The 20,734-nt window shown below is 38.9% G+C and overlaps 2 protein-coding genes across 3 annotated transcripts in view; both read left to right on the top strand.

Moving 5' to 3' along the window:
* Window positions 1-10,393, top strand: part of RET (ret proto-oncogene) — an 85,785-nt gene extending 75,392 nt beyond the window's left edge. The window contains exons 17-21 of one of the 2 annotated variants that reach the window (XM_068139943.1): window positions 1,524-1,661; window positions 3,140-3,239; window positions 4,588-4,735; window positions 6,678-6,852; window positions 7,482-10,393. In XM_068139943.1, the coding sequence (XP_067996044.1) occupies window positions 1,524-1,661; window positions 3,140-3,239; window positions 4,588-4,735; window positions 6,678-6,835 (544 nt within the window). In that variant the 3' untranslated portion in view covers window positions 6,836-6,852; window positions 7,482-10,393. Of the gene's footprint in view, window positions 1-1,523; window positions 1,662-3,139; window positions 3,240-4,587; window positions 4,736-6,677 lie in introns of both variants that reach the window. The other variant, XM_068139942.1, reaches the window with a different exon arrangement.
* Window positions 10,394-20,442: 10,049 nt separating this feature from the next.
* The window catches only part of CSGALNACT2 (chondroitin sulfate N-acetylgalactosaminyltransferase 2), a 31,301-nt gene continuing 31,009 nt past the window's right edge, over window positions 20,443-20,734 (top strand). The window contains exon 1 of the mRNA XM_068139944.1: window positions 20,443-20,516. The gene's annotated coding sequence lies outside the window, so the exon portion shown is untranslated. The remainder of the gene's footprint in view (window positions 20,517-20,734) is intronic.

A 20,734-nucleotide genomic window follows, 5' to 3' on the forward strand; every position in this document is an offset into this window, starting at 1 on the left:
AACTTTAAGAAATTATTAATCTACTCCCTCCTTCCATATTTGTAAAATTCCTCTTAAGCAGATGTATTTTTAAAACTAAAACTTGCCATGCTACAAAGTTTATTTCAATTAGTCTTGGACAGAATTACAACCTCATAGTAGAGCATAATTGGCTTCAAAAAGGGCATGAGGAGGTATATTAATAAACTATATGAAAATGCTATAAATATTCATTAGCTTTCAAGAATGTGCAGAGTGATTAAAAATTAATTCAGTGAATGACATTAGGGAGAAAAATGGTAACATACCACTTAGGACTGAGAGACAATGGCTTCTCTGCCCATTTTGGAAGTTTTATTGCTGTACTTTGGGGGTTACTATTGGTCTTTTAAATGTGAGAAGCACAGGTGGAATGTACTCAGACAAGAGGTGGCATTTGTGGCTAACATTTTGAAATGGAATTTTCACACAAGGCTGCTTGGTTTGGCATTAAATGTAAAACACTTCCCAAAATCTTCTTAGAATTGGAGTTTTCACAGAAATTACCTAATCATGAGAGCACAAAAGCTAACTGTATGTAATTTTGCTTCCAGATGCATTCCATTGAGTATCCCCTTTGAATGATACAGTGTTGGCTGGTTTCCTTCATTTTGAACACTCAGATTTTGGCAGTTCTGTCAGTTGAACACATTCAGAGCAATTTTAGCCTCTTCAAGTCTTGAAAAGCTTTCCAGTAAGGAAAGGACAACATTTTTGCCTCTCTTCTCCTGGCCTGTCCTCCAAAAATGGACTATTTTAATCTATCTAAATATTTTCAACCCATTGAGCAAGGTCTTTTTGTCCAAGCTCCTCAATGAAGTAGGTTAAAAACATGACCAGTTCTTCTGTTCCTTTCAGAAAACAGAGTCTTCTGTATTCCATTCTACGTTAAACTGCATTTCAGGCATTAATTATTTACAGAAAAAAAAATCTACCCTCTTACCACCTTTAAGAAGAAAATTAAGTCCTCATTGACTGAAATGGCTTAAAAAACTAGATAAAATTGAAGGTGTTGCTTATGATTAGAATAAATATTGTGCATATAAAAAAACAGAACCTGATTGTCAAGACAGCAAACTAGTCCCGTGGTAAGTGGTTGAGCCACCCTGTGTAAATTCAGACAGTTATTTCTGAAAAGGATTATAAGGGCTAATTATGGAGGTTAAACTTCTGTAGCCAAAGGAAGAACTGGGACATCTCCAGGAGCACTGTACACAAAAAACCCCAAGCCTTTGGGCTGGGCCACCATGGGAAGGGCTTTCTCAGGATACAGTTAGCTTTTGCAATGGATAAAAGAAGGGTATCCTTTATCTCTGCTGTCTTGGTTCCAGTCTTTTTCGTGAGCAGTGTTTGGGAACAATATGCATCTGTATAGCCCCTCTGCCCCAGCAATCAATGAATCTGAGCAAGTTTTCAAAACATTAGAAAGAGATTAGTTGGGTGAAAACCAAACTAAGCTCTTGAAACATACCGCTCTAAATAACACCTCATTGTCTCTTTTTCAGATGGTCATTCGGAGTTCTGCTATGGGAAATTGTAACTTTAGGCGGCAATCCCTACCCAGGTATTGCTCCTGAAAGACTCTTTAACCTCCTGAAAACAGGCTATAGAATGGAGAGACCAGAAAACTGCAGTGAAGAAATGTAAGTACCTCTTGACCTGGTTAGATTTATGAAATATCCCTTGAATATTCTTTTTAAAAGGTTTAAATAAATATACATATCAGCATTTATGTGCTGCGTCAGAGGGATAATCAAAATATGTAGTACATGAATATGATGAAATTAGGGAACTGTAAAGTGGAAGAAGAGAATTGCCAAGAGACACAAACTTTCCATGACTAGATAAACCCATCACAATTTCTTTACTATTTAGAGACAGTTCATATTCTATTTGCTCATCTACTAAAATACTCTCAAGGTGAAATATCTTCTCTCTATGGTTCTTCCAATGCATTTGGAGGTAAGGCATAATTTTATGTTCAGCATGGGAATCTACCTGGTCATGGTCAGGTTTACTTAGAAAGTTACTGAATTTAGTTGCAAGGTAGAAGTTTACAAGGGTCACTGGCAAATATCCTTTAGAAAATACTTAATATCTGATTTTTTTGTTTGTTTCATTCAGGAAACAAGACAATTCTTCAAACATATGTTATATCATTGGTTATTACTAAGTTAGGTCAGTTGCCCATGTTTTTTATTCAAGCCACATCATGGTTTTCTGACTGGCTCAGATTTCTTTTTTACTCAGAACTTTTTTTCTGACAGGCTTTGAAATCCCACTTTAAGGATCATTTTTCTTCAATTGCATTCACTGCTTTACTTAAGTAAGAAAGAGGTCATGGATAAAGACAAAAAAATGCAGTGCTTTTCTACAGTTTTCCATAGTTCCTGTAGCCAACTATTTCCAAAATTAGAGCACTTTTATGACTAGATCAGTCATGAAAATACTTGGAGCTAGAAAAATATGGGTAGCACAGATTGGAAAGTTACACATTCAGAACTTAGCCAGTGTCTGTCTGACATTCACACAACTATACAACTTAAATTTTGCTCCCTTTCATTTCCATGCTGTATGCTATAGAAAGCAATTAAAGACAGAATAAGGATATAATCAAAGTAACAACAATAGAAGTAATCAATAGAATGTTAGTTTATGCAAATAGTCTTAGGTTAGGCTTCACTTGGAAGAAAAGTTTACAGAAACTTTTCAGAGTTTAAACAAAGAACTAAGACTTTCTGATACAACAGCAGTGATGACACAAAAATATTCAAAGACGTATGCAAAGAAAATCAATTAAAAATCTGGCATGCTGCCTACACATGAGGTGGTTCTTGGAGAAAGTGAAATTCAAGTTAAGAAACCTGGGATTACAGTCCTTCAAAGACAGCCAAGAGCATCATCATTTGAACTCTTAAAGTTTAGTAAAAATAAAAGCCCATTCTTGTGAATGACAGCTGTTGATTCAAGGGGATGTTTAACATAACATGCAACAAAGATTGAGGTATTTGTGCATGGCCTTCATGCCACAGTTCAACTTCAGTACTTTAAATTGTTTAAGCAGAAGCATGACCCACTTCTAACAGTTTTGGGGTTTTCCTTGCCTTGCGGCGGGTCACAGGTACAACCTGATGTTGCGCTGTTGGAAGCAAGAACCCGATAAAAGACCAACGTTTGCTGAGATCAGCAAGGAGCTAGAGAAAATGATGGTGAAGAGTAGGGTAAGTGTGTGAAAACATGAGTTTTTGCAAGTTTGCATGATTATCTGAATTTCAATAAACAGAAATAATAATTTTTTTTAAAAAGCAAAGTACTTTAATTTTCATCAAATTTTGAAGCATTTACACATCTAATTTCATCCACATGCATCCAGCTCTTTGAAAGCTGTACTACTTCTTATAGTGGCTCTGGTGACTTCAACCCTAAATGCAGATGAGTTATTACTTTCACTCCTGAATTCATAACCCTGGGCAGCTTAGAATGATGCACTATTTCCTGGTTTAGTTATATGATGATAGCAATAGATACAAAAGCTGTATGATTCTACCATTCTGAGTTACTATTATAATCCTGTATAGACTTTCTTTGAATGAATGGATGCTGAGGTCTAAAAATAAGTCTGAGTTTCTTATATTTATAAAATACCTACTTGTACATAAACACATCATTGTTTTTATTAAAAAAAATCTACTACTTGTGGGACGGGGAGCAGTTAGAAATGACAAACAGAGGAAATACAGTGACCATTACCAGATGATCCAAGGGCTGGAACACCTATGAGGATAGGCTGAGGGAGCTGGGGTTCTTCAGCCTGAAGAAGAGAAGATTCTGAGAAGATTGCCTTCCAATACCTGAAGAGATCCTACAGAAAGGCTGGAGAGGGACTTTTCATATAGGTGTCTACTGATAGGACAAGGGGGAATGGTTTTAAGCTGAAGGAAAGTAGGTTTAGCCTGGATCTGAGGAAGAAGTTCTTCAGTACAAGGGGGGTGGAACTCCAGAATAGGCTGCCCCAGGGTGGGTGTGGGTGCCTTTTCCCTGGTAGTGTTCAAGGCCAGGCTGGAAGAGGCCTTGAACAGCCAGGTCTGGTTGAGAGGCATCCCTGCCAACGGCAGGGAGGTTGGAGTAGATGATCTCCCTTCCAACCTAAGCCATTCTATCATTCTGTGATTTGAGAGTGTAATGGCATTTACACTGGGTGCAAAAAGGACTAATAAACAAATGGAAACAATTTTGTTTAGAATATAAAAACAAGTTCTAACTTCAAAATGGCAGAGTGAAACGTCTAGGCCATACATTAAATCACTAACTTGTCAACCACAAATTTACAGTTGCTGAGAATTAGTATGCAAACTATCTGCATGTCCAGTGACAGACTTGTACTACAGAGGCTGGCAAGTTTTCTGAAATTTTAATCATAATTAAACCCAAAGTCAATCCAAGATAGAGCTTGACTAATTAATGTGTAGTTAATTGTGCGGAAGAAACCAGCAGCGTGTTTATCTTTTACACCTAACCAGCAATGCTGCTAGACGTGTTAACCCAACTTGTTCTGTGTTCATTCCTTAGGACTACTTAGATCTTGCGGCTTCCACACCTTCTGATTCCTTACTTTATGATGATGGGCTCTCAGAAGAGGAGACACCACTCGTGGACTGTAATAATGCTCCCCTCCCTCGAACCCTCCCTTCCACATGGATTGAAAACAAACTCTATGGTAGAATTTCACATGCATTTACTAGATTCTAGCAACACCAAAAAAAAAAAATAATTTTTTTCTTCTGCACTGTTCTCAGACTCTGTAACCCCATTACAGTGTTTCTTGTCTGAATGAAGCCAATCAAAATTTGCTTGGAAGCTTCTTTTGGGTTTTTTTCGTTTGTTTGTTTTTTCTTTTGGTAAATGTCGAAGTTTGCATCAGGATCATCCTTTAGTCATTTTGCAGCTGTGTTTAAAATAAATGTTTTTTAAAAGGATGTGAAAATAAGTGAGATGACTAGCTATCATACAGTAAAAGGGAAAAAAAAAGGACGATCAGGGAAGTATTCTCAGGGGAAATAAAAAATGCTAATGAGTACCTAATTCAACTATCCTATTGAGGGAGGCTGGGAACATTTAAAGTATGTTAGATTCTGCAGCTCTAATTTAAGCAATAGATGTTTTGGTGGGGTTTTTTTTAAATACTGTTTTTTGCTATAGCTCAATGATAAGACCCATCTGCAACATTTTTCATTCATCTAGATGGATTTCTACATTTCAGCTGTTGTTAATGCATTCTGAATCCATAAGCTGAAATGTCTAGTTAATGTATCATAGAATGAAACCAGAGTATTATATACAGAAGGTAGAAATACTGTATATAAGTATTACAGACAGACTAAATCAACATGTAAAGTAATTTAACAAATTTCATTACCACTGGGCATTTTGAAAATACACTCAGCTGTTTTCACGTCCTTCGATTTAGTATGAAAATGTCAGTACTAAACCTTGATTGAATGATGTAGCAAGTGTTTTTAACAAGAACATATGCTTTCATATTGTGATGGTGAGATGGACAGTAAAAATGGTTCTTGCCAAAACTCCTACATTTTGTCTCCTGATTAAATATTCTACATGTTTTTATATATTTACTAACATCATCATAGGTTTTTTTTCTTTTCCTCATTCTTCAAGCAGTATAACTTTTGAAAAGTTGTATCTTTTAGCTTAAAACCTGCCATCAAGACATGGCTTTGGGTCTATTTTTGATCTGTACCCTAGCTATAATTTTCTTTAATAGGTTCCCTCAACTCACATTCACCTTGGGGCACTTAGTGGCCAGATTGTTAAAAAGAATGCAGTAACAGAAAAAGGCCAAGGCTGACCAAGGCTGTGGGCAGATTCTGAATGCTTAATAGGCAACAAAGTCATATTTCTGTTTTTTGAAAATCTTCACCCTGGTATGGTTCTCTGCTTGTACAGCTGGATCAACATAGTACTAAGCACTCCACTTTCATTTCAGTGATCACTTGTGCCTCAACTGAGAGGCAGTTAGTGGACTCAATGCAAATAATTACATGCCTGAAATACACGTTTAAATGTTGAATCAAGACAAGAGTGCTCAGGACTTTGTTGGACTTTACTCAGTTGTGCTCCTTGGATTTCCTAAAATTAAGCAGGGTATCCCTGGTGAGGGTGTGAGAGTGTCCCCAAAACCCCACTGAAGTCGCCTGTTTAAGTAAATGGAAATACTCTCAGTCATTGGAATGGACTTTGGATCCTGTCCCAAACAAGTTTGTTAATTCTTGGAGCACTTCCTGTACAGCAAGAACTTCCTTTTGCAAAGCAATATATTGCTACATGATTGTTAAAAAAGGAAATTATGGAAAGTTGGAGACTCCTCAGAAGAAAAATTATTAGTTTTTTACTATGCACTCTGTGTGCATGCATATATATTTTTGGTTTTAATCAAGTAAGCACTTTATTTTTTCTGGGGTTTTGCCTACGTCTGAATTTGTGCTTCAGGGATTTTGAAACATCATTTGTATGAATTGATTTGGGACAAAATCCAGTGGACTGGCTTAAAATATTGAAGGGAGTTTTGCCAAGGGCCTTACTGTCTGCACATGAAGTTATGGTTCTTCAGTGCAGAAAAAATTATCTGTTTTCATTTTTAGGCATGTCATACCCGAACTGGCCTGAGGAGAGCCCCGTTCCACTCACAAGATTCGATGGCACTAACTCTGTGTTTTCAAGATATGCAAATGATAGTGTATATGCTAACTGGATGGTTTCACACTCAGCGGCAAAATTTATGGACAAGTTTGATAGCTAAAATTTTCTTTGTGAAAGGTAACGGACTCCTGAGGGGAACAAAGGTGCAAAGAATGGAAAGTCCACTGGCTCATTCTTTGTGCAATCAACAACTAACTTTTAAATTGGCAAACCCTTTTATTGGTAGTTTCTAAAATGTGTTATACATGCTGAAGACTATAATTGGTGATTTCCCCTTTCAGAAAACATATCAAGCTGGATAAGAGTCGTAGTTCCAGTACTTCTTTCTAGATTGCCATTTTGCATATGGTTCCATTGGCAACTTACTGCAAATGGCCCTTGTACTTCATTCTTGCTGTTTTTTAGACTAACTATCCTGTGTTACAGCTTTCTTGGACGGAAAAACGTACTTGAACTGCTACTTTTATATTGGCTGTTTCCATACAACCACTTGATTTATGTAGGAAGCACAAACAATATATGGAAGGGAGGGGGGAAACAGGGTCCCAAATTACTGAGCTTGCTATCACATGAGAAGTGTTATGATGATGTCGGCACTAACAAAGCCATTATCTTGGTTTGGAAGCAAACATTAAGTAACTCAGTAGAGGACTTGAGATTCAACATTTGAAGTCTTGTAAAATGTGTTGTCTTGTCTTAATGAGAAGAGAGTTTGTTTCACTAGTCTTAACTTCTCTTACCTTTAGCACAATGAAGATAAATTTGATACAAGATAAGCTGTACAGACTGATGGCAATCAAGAGAGTTCATCTGACACAATTTACTTTCCATCAACTACATCTTACTAATGTTAAAATGTACAGTCTTGTACAATCATAGTTCCTCTTATGAGTTCAAAATAGAATGTACAGCATCTTTAGATTGAATTCAGATATGGAGATTTTGTTTGCAGTCTTGTTCAGTGAATTGGAGTCCTTTCAGCTCCAAATTGGATACACTGTCATGCACAGGACACTGCTATAACTCCAAATAAACTTTTTACTTTGAAACTCCTGAGTAAACAACACTTGCACAGCGAAATTGGTCTAAAACCCAGCTATGAATCAAACTGTACAGGGAAAACGTCATTGGAATTTGTTAAGGTGAAATATAAAACTGTTGTGCTTACAACACTGACTTGATATGTTGGAAAATGGTCAGAATGTGGGTCACGTGTTCTATGTGGACAAGTAAATGATCAGCACTATTTTTGTTTGCAATTTAATAGGGTTAAGGATACCGTTTTGTTTGCTACAAATGTTGGGACATAAATCCCAGTGACTTCTTGTTAGCATTGTGATGGTTGTTCTAAATAATCCAGTTCTACCAGAGCTTGTTCCTGTCACTTACAATCCAATTTAGCTGTTTTCAAATGTTGTTTTGTGTATCACCTTTGTTTCCATTAAAGTCTGTGATTTCAGAAATGAGACAGTCAAACTGCCAAAACCTGAACACAGATTTTCATCTTACGAAAAATGGGATATAAAGTGCTGTGTTGGAATTTAAACACCTTCCTCCAGTGTTGGATATCATACTTGATCGTGTCCTGATTTCAGACAAACACTAAGCAGTGTGATTTTTTTTTTTTCTTTGTACAAACATTTGCCATGTTGTGTAATGCTTATGTACAGTGAACAGATACAGCTATGTATACAGAAGGAGTTCAGTTGTGATACAACAGTGATCTTCACTGGCATGACACAACTGTCAGAATGCATACTTTCAAAATAAATGGCACTGAAAATTAAGCCCATTTTTATATGGGCTCTTCTTTCTGTTGAAAGATCTATAAAAAAAAAAAAAAAAGACAGAAAAATGGCATTTGCAGTAACTTTTTGCTTTGTCCAATCCTTTTCCTGTATCTTATGTCTGTAAATGGCAATTCTTTATTTGCCTTGAGCAATCAAGGCATTAAGATTTTCACTTTTTGAAGTTCTTCCTTAAGAAGAAGTGTTTTCAGCAGCAGCATTCAACTGGGAGATGCATGGTGCCCTGAAAAGCCCTGCAACAACATTGCTGTACAGTAGGTGAGTTGGATAGTGATGCTGAAAACAACCAGCAGATGCAGAAAATACTCTGTATTTTAGACTTCCAGTATGAGTCAATGTTGTTTCAACCATTAACTCCTGTGAAATATTTCACTAATAGTTATTGTCACCTATGTTACCAGAGATTATTCTTATAAAATGCATACATTTCATAATTGTAGTTGTCATACATAATTACCTATATTAAGTGCAGCTTAATGAAAAATTCTTCACAAGTGTTTTCTAGTCCAACTATTTTGACTCCCTTCCTGCTCATGAGTGCTGAGAAATAGATTATTGCTTTCAAGTATTCATGTCTTCTGCACACACTGTAACTATTTTCCTTGAAGTGTTTCCTCTTTGTTCTATGTTGCCATTAGTCAGAATGGTGACAATCTTGTTTCAGTTCCCCATGAGAGACTAAATGTACTTCCCATGTGGGGAAAAAAAATGATACTGCAGATTATTATTTACATCGGTGCCAGAAATACATGTGCTTGGCTGCCCCGAGGAAAGCAAATATGAAGGGTACAAGTGACTCACCTAAATGTGCAGGTTGGAGGGAATAACTTCCTTAAAATTTCTGCCAGCATTTTGTAAATAGCCACAGAAATGACATAGTTTACCTGGTCTATGCTGTTAGTTGTGGCAAATAGAGAAAAGGGTGAAGCTCATGTTCCTTCCAGTCATTACAGCAGCGCAAGGAAATCGTTGTAACATTTGTTACTACAAACTTTTCCAGAGATATGAAACTCAAAGTCTACATAATACTGAAATCAAGTGGGTTTATCTACAATTTTTCATGCAAAATGTGCATGAATCTCTATGGTACACTCAACTGGACCTAAGTAATTCTCAAAATCATACAGTAAAAGCAAATTTCTATTCCCTGATGTTTTATAATCAATCTTACATGAATAATGCAACCATCAAAATACATCTGAAAAGAGTATTTCCACTGTAACTTTTGAAAGTTCAAAAAAAATGACTTAAAATTTTCAAATGCTTTGTTTCAAAACTCAGGCCACCTGAAAGCCCTGTGCCTGTCATTGCAGCTACAATGGTAAACGTATAATAGAATACTAGAGATGATGTTCAGCAGCCCCATAAACATGCTGCAGATTGTCCATAGCAAAATGAATGGTTTGGCTTTTTCAGCCTACACTATCTTACTGAAAACCAAACCAAATCAAAACCCACAAACCCTTGTGATTGCCTACAGATGTATAAAGGTATGTCAAATCTTAACAAAAAAAACCCTAAATTGCTCAGGTCTGCTGCATCTAACTTCTATAATTTAAGTCGCCCTTCTGAAGTTAGGAGGATCATTCGTGAATAAATTGTTCCCAGACATTTGTTGGGCTAAAAATCAAATATCCCAATAGACTGCTAGCAGAATTACAAAATGTATTAGCAAAATATGGACAAAGTAGTAACAGTTTGGGTCTAGCACAGCACTGTAACTTGTTTCTAGAAGCAGGTACTAGACAGTAGAAGACATGTAAGCTCGAATACTTAATTTGTATCTAGAAGAGAATGAATATTTTTCAGTGTTTATCAAGTTCTTCAGTAAATATGAGTTGTTCATACAAGCTGTGTTTCATATTTGTTTCTCATTTTTAATTCTTTGGGACAGCAATTTGCATCTTCCAGTTATGAGAGAGATTATTTTAATGCATTTTGAGAACATGAGTAAGTCTTTTCCTGGTATGGTTTATGGTTTTACCTGGTTTTATAAAGGGTTGCATAGTATCTCAACACAAATTTCTTGCTAAAAATATATTTTCGTAGCTGTCATGAAAGTTTATTTTGATGATAATGTTCTGTTTCCCTACATGAATACAAACAGGTATACTTCCCTTTAATCTTATATGAAATAGTTCCCAGTTTGGACTAATAAAGTACATTCCATAAAAATCTAACCTCATCCCATCCAGAAGATGTTTCATGTTGATTACACAAAATGCTGGGCCAACCCGTGTAAATTTCCTCTTGTATTTGAAAGATGACATACAAATAAGAAGTTAGAGACTTGTGGAGATGGGAGGCTGATGCATCAGCTTCATTTTCTCACCTTCTGTGCCAGAGATTATTAACAGAAACATACTATGATTATTTCTTACTTTCAGAAATGCATTGGCATATCCCCTGGCTGGAAAGCATGTCTGTTGTAGTGAAACAGGTTTTATGGGTTTTGTAATATTCTCAAGTGGAGGGCAGATGAGAATGTAAACCAACTTATCTAGGGCCTTTGCTTTAGAGTAATGTTTTCAAAATATTTTTTGAATGTTGCAGGAAGATTTTAATCTGCCCCAACAGTGGTGCCAAAATGTAGTGGAGTTGCTACATAACAGACTAGCACCACATCATGCGACAAGAAGTCAACAGATGACTGCAAAGAGTTGTTGTGTGGTCTCTTTTCCTCAGCTATCACTTAACTAGTTCATTACTCATCTGCTCTAGATAAAAATAAACAAGATTTACCCACAGGAGACTTTTCCATATGCCAAAGTCTGCAGGGACAGGATTTTTAGAGGGTGAGGAGACAGGGACCTTGTGTGAGCAGACAGAACTGGTAGAAGACAACTGTCCTGTCTCTCAGGCACAGGCCACACAGGAGATACTGCATGAGTTCTTACAGGGAGGCTTGCCAAGCAGCACAGGTCTAGTCTTGCACTCACGTTCACAAACGATGCAATGTAACAAAAGCAATCTGCAGTTACAGAATGTTCACTTCAAAATTGTAGTCTTGCTCTGAACTAACATGTAGGCATACCCACTGATGTTAAAAGACAGTTGATACCTAATGAACATAGTGTGGCTTGTGATTGTATATGCCAAGAGCTCTGAGGCTAGGATAAAGTATTTCTTACATAATATCATTTAGGTTGGAAAAGACCTTTAAGATCATCCGATGGGGCTGTAGCTAACACATCATCTTTCTACAGAAAGCTGTATCTGTTAAAACCCCTTGGCACTTCTAACACTGGGTACTCGCTGTTAACCAATCTGTTTATACAATTTTCTCTGAATATGCAATTATCACTAGCCAGAAAAGTCTGAATTTTTAATTTCAACAAATTCCCAGCAACAAAATGAAAGTTTATAAATGCCAGAACAAACTTTCTGCGTCTTTAGGGGTTTCTGAGATACAAAACAGATTCAGTCTGTGTTCAGACACAAATGAAGCAAGCATATACACATTCCCCTAGGTTTTTGCCTTGTGCTGGTCAACATTTCATTTAGAACTCAAATTGGACTGCCAAACTTAAATTTTCAAGGCCATGATATGACCACAGATGAGAATTCTGATAGAATGGGTATCAATCAAACTTTGCAGTTTCCAGTCTGATTTTTCTGCATTCCACAGGTCACATAAGTACTTGTTAAAGTCCTTACAGAATTTTTCAGCTGTTCAGCACTTTTCCTTCTGACATGATCATAGTTGAAAGAGTTTGATGTGAGCACTGATTTTAATTTGCAACATGTGCTATTTTCATAGCTCCTTGCCAATGCAATTTCCTGTCTGAGTTTACTATGCTTAAGGATGGAAGCATTTTAAATTTTTTTAATAAAATGAAATCAAATGAACCTGTATTATAAGCATTTGCTTTGCTAAGTTCTTGCTTGCGATATTTAGGTAAATTTGAAGGCTATTTTAAGGAAACAAACAAACAAAAGACAAAAAAAAAACCCTACTTCCTCTGAGATTTTGTGAAAAAGTAAGCTGTAGCCCAGTGAAAATCCATGAACTGGGACACACTGATCTTACCTGTTTATTAAACTGCTACCAGTAACAAGAGTAATAGGCATTTATTCAAGAGATTTGGATAACATCATTAAAACCTTATACCTGTTGGGAAGGAAAATGTCAAAAGGGTGGAATCCCAGGTTACATGTTGGTTGATATGACAGACAAGGGAGGCTGCTTGAGAGGGCTGCTCTCATTCCTTAAGAAAGCTGGTTAAATCATCTTAAGATGATTGAAAGGTTTGGAAGAATATTGTAAAGACTGAGATGTGGGAAAAGCCTATGGAAATGTCCAGGAGACCAATACCAGATTTATAGTTTATTCTGTAAATATGTATGCAGCTCTTCAAGAATGAGCCAGCAAGAAGCAAGCAGAGTTCACTGTTCTTAAGACAGTTTTTGTTTGGTCAGGACTGTCAATAATTGATTTGACAGCAGAAGACAAGAATGATTCTGCTAACAGTGGGACAAAGTGACTTTAGCCTTGAGTCAGCGTATCATTCAGATGTTTACTTAGCCTCTGTGCACAGGGAAAACAGATTTATGAACAGTGGGCTGGTCCAGACATAGCAAATGCATAGACAGGTATCAAGTTTATGCCAAATATAAGGATTTTTATTTTAAAACACGAGAGTTGGAACTTCACCCAGTTTTGCTCTTCCAGGATTATTTGCTAAAATGAACTGTGATAATTTCTTAAATAATGAGAAGACATGGATCATGTGGGGGGTTGTAAAAACATTACTGAGAATAGTTTAATTTATACGTAAGACATTTATTACCATTTTTCTAGGCACAAGGATAAAGTAAGCAAACAAATTAGATGGAAGGAACTTGTCTTCAAAGACAACTTTTTAACCAAACAGAAATAATGCTTATTGAATCATTCTGACTTGCTTAACTGAGCCTCCATTAGGATTCACTAATCTTACAAATACTCAAGTCAAGTGTTGAAACAGAGCTTAAACTAGAGCTGACTCATAGGTACAATTTCAAATGATAATCCTATTTTTATTAGGCAACACATAACACTATTCATGGTGCTAGACCTTGAAGTAATACAAATAGCACATATCTTTAGTGCTATAAAAGGCATCAAATACACAGTAAAGACCTTGTCATGCAAAATCTAAACATAGGTCAAGGGAGCAGGAGGTACAGTACTGTACCTATCATGCTGCCCCTGTAATAATCCACATTCTAACAGAAAGCACACAAAACTATCACTTGCTCTCAGCACCTCATGTCACAGGTAAATGACAGTGCCTAGTTAGTCTGCGTGTTGGAGTCAAGTTTAAAAACAGAACTTTTAGCCTACTTGCTTATTCTGTGCAGTCCCTTGGTGGCTCCCCATCTGCAGCGTTAGGTTTGCCGTGCCCTGACCTCCCTCCAGGGAGGTTGCTGTTGGCCTGGGAAGCTGGAGCAAAGATGTTGTGGCAGTTTGTGCAGAGGTGCTGCTGACAGTTACCCATCTCAGGCAAGGGATGCCCAAGTACCCCTTCCTTTTGGCACGAGCTCCTCTTTCCAAAGCTCCAGCCCTGTTAGGTTTTCCCCACGTGAACAGCCTATGTGCAGAGGTACAAGCAAGCACCATCCTAATTACCAGTTCTGCCTCATGTCTTTTTATTAGCTGAAGAATTCAGGACATGCTGCTTGTGTTTAGTCCAGGTCTTGCCAAAACTTAGTCTGTACCAGTTGTAGCTATCAAGCAGCAGGCTTGTGACCAAGAGCTCAAAATTGCAGATGTTGGCCCCACGCCAATGCACCGATGCTCACAACATTAACAGCAGCTTGTTCACAGGCTAAGCTGCCCTTTTTTTTAACCTGTTAGACTGGCCACATTTTATAATTTGCATTCATAATGAACATCTTCATGTTTTGGATGTATGTTAGGAACTTTAACACTGCCTGCTCACAGCCTCTAAGATGACTGATCTGCAGAAACAGTCAACCTAAAAACCTTTTTATCTCTGTGCTTATGCTGTCACAGATCAGATTTGTTTTTTTAAAATAGTACAAATCATTGCTTGTCTAGCACAGTCACAGAAGTGGGAACTGACATGCTTGAAATTCAAATAAAAAAAAAAAATTGAATAGAAATGTCATTTATAAACATTCAGTTCTATCTAGTAAATACCTCTGAACCTTATATTCCTTACTTTAAATGGGGTGCAGGAAGATGGAAGTCTCTCGCATTCTGGTTCTAAATATAGGAACAGGAAAGAAGCAGGAACAGATTTTCCTTGCTCTTGAGAAGGAGCAGGAACAAATTCAATTGAATTTCAAAGTGTCTTGCTAGACAGATTTCCTATGATTGCATTTCTAATGTAAAATATTGCTTTGAATTAATTTGGAGTTTCATTTTACCAATGGATGTGAGCCTCTTGTTAGCAAAGCTTTTCCTTAACAAAGAAAACAATTGTTACAAGTCGCCACTGTTTTTATGCACCACAGGAACAGATGCCAATTTCTGTGAAAAACTAAAGACAGTATTTTAAACTCTTTAACTGAGGTACATTTTTATTTGTTTGTTGATATTCTATGGTACACCCAGGAGGCTTCCCTCTTGACTAGGGAACAGTGCACATCCTATTTTCCTTTAGCGATGTCTCGCACTGTTTCAACACTGTGAGAATTATTCAGTCCTTGATAGTAAAGTACTAGTAATAAAATCCAAGTTGTAATGTGATGTTATTATTACTTACATGCCATTTTATGGAAGTAAATAGTTTACAAATACAGAAAATGCTGCACTTAAAAACATTTTAATGATGTATATGAAACAATGAGTGGTACCAGAAATAATGCAAAGAAACATAACTTACTTTAAGAACTAATTGGCTGGAGTCTGGACTCAAAGGGAGAGGGATCTTTTTGGGGCAGTGATAAAGTGTAGGTAACACTACCAAGAAACGCCTTGAGTGGAGTGGAAGAGACTGATACTGCCAAAAATGAGCCAATGTGCACTATGGAGACAACGAACACATGGGAAGGTTTTTTGGTCTCTGGTTGTATCTATTGTACAAAGAAATGAACATCAATTTTAACTGTTCGCTAATCTGTCAGCATGATCATCTCTGTACTTTATTTCACTACAGCTTTGTGTTTGTATGGAAGATGGTGGTGGGTTTTTTTTGGCCACTGGACAGGCCCAGTGCATACAAGAAGTTATGCAATAAGGCATATTAAATACTGATATATTGAATATTTTGTATAAAACAAGCAGCATTTCAGAATAAGGAAGTCCAACTATTTCCCTGTATTCAATAGATAGATCTCTGAATAACTTGAGGTTTGGTTCATAAGGTTTTCAAGTACAAAAAGCAACCCAATCAGATAACCAACCAAAAGACCTTGATAATTTATAGTTATCTTCCAAGACAAGGAGTGCTCATGACAGATGGTCTGGATTAAATTATATACCTTACTTCTCTTTCTGCATCCTAGACAATGAAGTCTACAGTTCAAAAAGCAATTTAAAAGAATTTATTTTAGATATATTACTTTTTAGTTTTAACAGGTTACCAGTTCTGCAATACTGGAGAAAGGGGGAAAAAAAGAACTCTGTTCTTTTTTGTATGTTTTGCATAATATTGGGTCTTCTAGTCAAAGTCCTCCTAGTTTTTCTGTTCTGGCTAGAGAATAAAATTGATTGGACTTTGTTTCATCTTTGCAGCAAAATTACCGGCTCATTTTTGAAAGACACCTAAAGCATTTCTTAGCACCATTAAACAGAAGCCATGTAGTGAAGGTGTACTGGAAGAGAAGTAAACCAATGTAGAATTCCAGCACCACATACACAGATTACTTTCTCTAAGTGCTGTTACTAGTTAGTCTGGTGTGATACCCTAATGCAGCTGCAAGTGAGTAGTGCAGCCCATTGTGACTGCCAGAAGAAATAAGGCCTTGTGGCCAAGAAATACATCGGCTGCCGCTGCAGAACACTGTCTGCTGCTCCCAGCTGCTGAAGGCAGCAGAGACCAGGCACTCAGCATAGCTCCCTGAAATTCCCCTCCTGCGTTCCTAGTACTCCACAGCACAAACCATAGGCACACCTGCACTTGTACCTAACGTTTCTGGGATCCATTTGCTACCCTGGAAGAGCTCAGTAAACACTTCTTGCCAACAAGTTGCTAACTTGTCGCTAACTAAATTATCATTATTGAAAATAAAAACCAGTGGACTATAGTAAGTGCAAAATACAGGGAACAGAAACAAAAAGTATAGGAAGGTTACTGCGAGTTGCTCTGGTATGTGGGTATGAATAAATTTACAGATGTGCTTTCTCTCCTAAACCTATCGCAAGTCGAAAAATTATTTCAGCTTCTGAAGCACTAAAGTAAAATTTCCAAGACGACCCGAGCACTTCTAAAACTTGTAAATGCCCCATGATAATGATAAGACAGTGATGGTGTCCTTCTTACTTTGGGAGATATACACAAAGCGAGCCCTAGGTCAGCCTTTCAGTGACCTAGCTGATGCTCATGCTGTAGTGTTGTCAGCAGTGCCTGAGGTCAAGGTCAGCACTCCCCAAGCCAGGCATAAGTTAGTTCTACTGTAGTGCACTACTTCTCCTATGACCTCTTTTTTCATAGCCCATAGCAACAATATGGTTGGATAGGACCAGTGAATATAATTTGGAAGAAAAAAATCAAAATGAAGATTTTTAAGGGAAGAAAATATAAATTAGGATTATTAAACTGCTGTAGCATGATTTATTTCAGGCTATTAAAAATTCTTTATGCTTTTGGTTGCGTTGTTCAATATATGTTATAATTTGCAACGATTAAGGACAAGGAAAGAGACTTCACATGAGATCATGTTATAATTGTGCCATCAGTAAGACTGAGCTGCTGTATTTGATAAAAAGTCCTGTGTTGCAGCAAATGATTATTGTTTGGCAATTAAAGCTCTGAATTTTCAGGCAGACTAACAGACCATTTTTCTTATTCCACATACACATTTCATTTCAGTTTGAGAGGATAAGAGAATGAAAAATAGCCACTATTGTAGGATTGCTGCTTTTTTTTTTCTCCTTTGGTCTCATTCACATTACTCCTCCACTTCAGCATCATGTTCTGAGATCAGCTCCTCTATCTTTTTTCTATCATTTATTCACCTTCAGCCCACACATATGCTTAAAAGCCAAAAAAAGGAGAAGGGGAAAAGAAAATAAAACCACTACAGGCCGGAGCTAACGCTGTTCTGGAAAACTCTTTTGAATCAGCTCCTGCCAGCCACTTCCTTTCTTCTAACTGTACCATTAAGAGCACCATTTACTAAAATTGGGCAAAATATTTTTACAGTCTGTCTCTATGTCTCTAAAATAATCACCCCATAGTATTTTAATACAGTTCAGAGCTGTGTCACCTATATATACATACACACATTGTTTTCAGATGCCTAAGGAGCATCCCCAGGCTGAAATGAATTGTGTCTTAAAACACGGGCATTTGGAAACAGGAATTGAGATGCGGCCTGTAAGACTAACACCAAATAGGAACTACATCATCTGTCAGCATAACTCTAGGTCTGAGTTATGAAGGAATCTTGGAATAGCTCAGTCTGATAGAAGACTCAAAAGTTGTACACACCACTGCAAAAACGTTTTTCCTGTTGTGGTAGACCTCTTGTACAGATTACTATGAATATCCATTGTTATTACTAGAGTTTAAGACAGTGTTATTCTTCTTCCTTTCTCTCACCCTCAAAAAAAAAACAACCAACTTTCTGGAAGCAAAGGAGCTCTAGTAAAGAGAAGAAAATAGCATTTAAAAGAAGTACTCTCTCTACAATCTCCTGCAAGGCACTGTAGAGATCCCCCTTGTATAGTGGCAAACTAGCTCTTGTGCAGAAAAGCAGTGAGTGGGAAGCCTGAAGCACAATATTCAGACAGGTCGCTCTCTGTAGACCAATCAGTGAGCGATGCAAGGTTGTCAGAGTTTGAGATGTGCATTGTAGTGATAGTTAACAAAATCACTATTTTCAGTTACTTCAATTTTGTTATCTTCTTGTACTTCCAAAATAACATTATGTCTACAGAACACTGCAGTCTCTGGTATCAGTAAAATAGCACGGGTGTCTAGTAAACTCCTACCCATTTACCACAACACAGAAGCAGGAGCTGAGGGGTACTCAACAGTGATCAGCAATATGCAACACTGAAACTTCATATGGGGTCATGTTTCAAACGGTAGTACATAAACTGCTTGGAAAAAAAAAAATAATGAATGAACCCACATATACAGGAGTGCATATGTGAAAATGAAAGACATGGTAACTGTTTTCTCCATAAGCCTCTTCAAATGTATTATTTTAATGGAGACCTTTGATACCTGAAATCCAGCCTCATGATAAGCTTCAAAGGGTAGGAGGGTGCCCCCATGGGGAACTGGTCATATTAGCCAAGTGTGCTTTCCTTGTTAATGGACAAGAGCAGAGAAGCCTGACAACAAAAAGTAGTAAGGGTTCCCCATGCATTTAAAAATCACCATTTAGAGTATTCCCTGGAAAGACCTTTCTTGTCTGATGCCTTGAAATTTAGACAAGACCAGACCAGGTACTTGGACACCCAGCCCCCTTCCAGGCTGTGTGGTGTAGCTATTTATGAATGAACATGTTTCTGTCTGCCAGAGACAAAGGAGTGCTCTGTGCTAAATGCTGAAGTGCAGACCTTCATAGAGCAATTATGTGACAGAGACAGCATCTGCTGCAGAGACCACTGGGGACTCCACTCTAGAAAGCACTTAGTTGCAGACCTTTCTGGCAGGCAGGCAGGCAGCCACAGAAACCAGCACAGTAGGAAATGCAAGTCTTTACAGAATAAGCCTTTGCTTGCTTTTAAGTGCATGCAACTGTGTTTGATGGGCATGGACAGAAACATCTGATGTATATATGACAGAGCATTAATTCCTCACCTGCTTCCTATGCTGGTTTTGACCTTAGCCTTTTAAGCTGTTTTGGCCACTCTTTGTGCATACTGATGAAGAGTCTATGAGATCCTACATCTGCCTTCAAGTGAAGTCCTACAGAAAAGTGTTAAAATAGTAGTAATAATCAATGTTCTTCTGGAACCACAGAACTGCAAATAAATGTTGGAGCAAAAAGAAAATAATTACAAGTAAATTATGCTTGTTATAGACCCTGCGTCTCCTGCATAAACGCTACAAGTCTACTGTTTTGTTAGTAATTGAAGAGTCAGCACCGCTTGTGCTGCTGCACTCAGCGACACAGGGCCCCAGCACCGGTGCGGACCGAGAGGCTGCACAAGACCGCGGGCTGCCGGGCCACAATCAGCCGGGCTCTCGGAAACGCGGCTGCTGCCGCCGCCATCTGCGGCGCTGAGTAGGGCGAGGGACAGCGGCAGCCGGAAGACCCTCACGCCGCCCTCGCTGCGGGGCTCGGGGCCAGGCACGCCCGAATAGACCTGGGCAGAGTGCGTGCAGGCTGGGGCGCTGTAGGAATGAACAGATCGGCCCGGACCAGCACTTCCCACTGGATCCGCGTGTTGCTTATTAACAGTCACACGTGTGTTTGTTACACTCCTAACACGAGCTCTCAAACACGTACTTCTCGCCTTTCCAGAGCCCGACATGCCCCCAACCTCGGGTTGCGTGCAGAACAAGCCACGGGGCTAGGCCACTCGGGGCGCTTATGTGGGTGGGACGAAGGGAGGTCGCGGAACCCTCTCTGAGTACCCATGGCCTCTCCCTGACACCGTTCCCGCGGTGCTAACGGCCACTCAACAACGGCCTCGCCGACGTTCTCTCCGCGGGCAGCCGGGGTACCGCCACCACAAGCGGCTAGCATCCTCACCCCAACACCACAAGCACCGCCAGCCGCGCGCAACCCCGCCCCAGGGGCGGTCGGCGCCTTCCCTTTTAAGGGCCGCCGCGGAGACGCCCCGCCCGCTCATTTCCTAGCGCACAGGAAGTGGGGCTGCGGCTCCGCGGCGGGGCCTGCCGGGTGAGTACGGCCGCCCCGCGCCTCTCCGGCGTCTCCGGTCCTCCTGCTCACCCTGTTTGGCATCTCTTTTCTTCCCTGGCTCGCTGTGCTCCCTACCCGGCTCCTCGTTCCCTCAGCTGCCCGCCGGCCGCGGTCCGCTGAGGGAGCTGGCCCGCGGCCGCCTCCCTGTCTCCGGGGGAAGGTGCCGAGCAGCGCTCCCGGAGCTCGGCCGGCGGGTA

Source organism: Melanerpes formicivorus, unplaced genomic scaffold (assembly GCF_026170545.1).
Source record: "Melanerpes formicivorus ecotype bairdi unplaced genomic scaffold, bMelFor1.0.p_v2 SCAF_6, whole genome shotgun sequence".
NCBI lineage: Eukaryota > Metazoa > Chordata > Aves > Piciformes > Picidae > Melanerpes > Melanerpes formicivorus.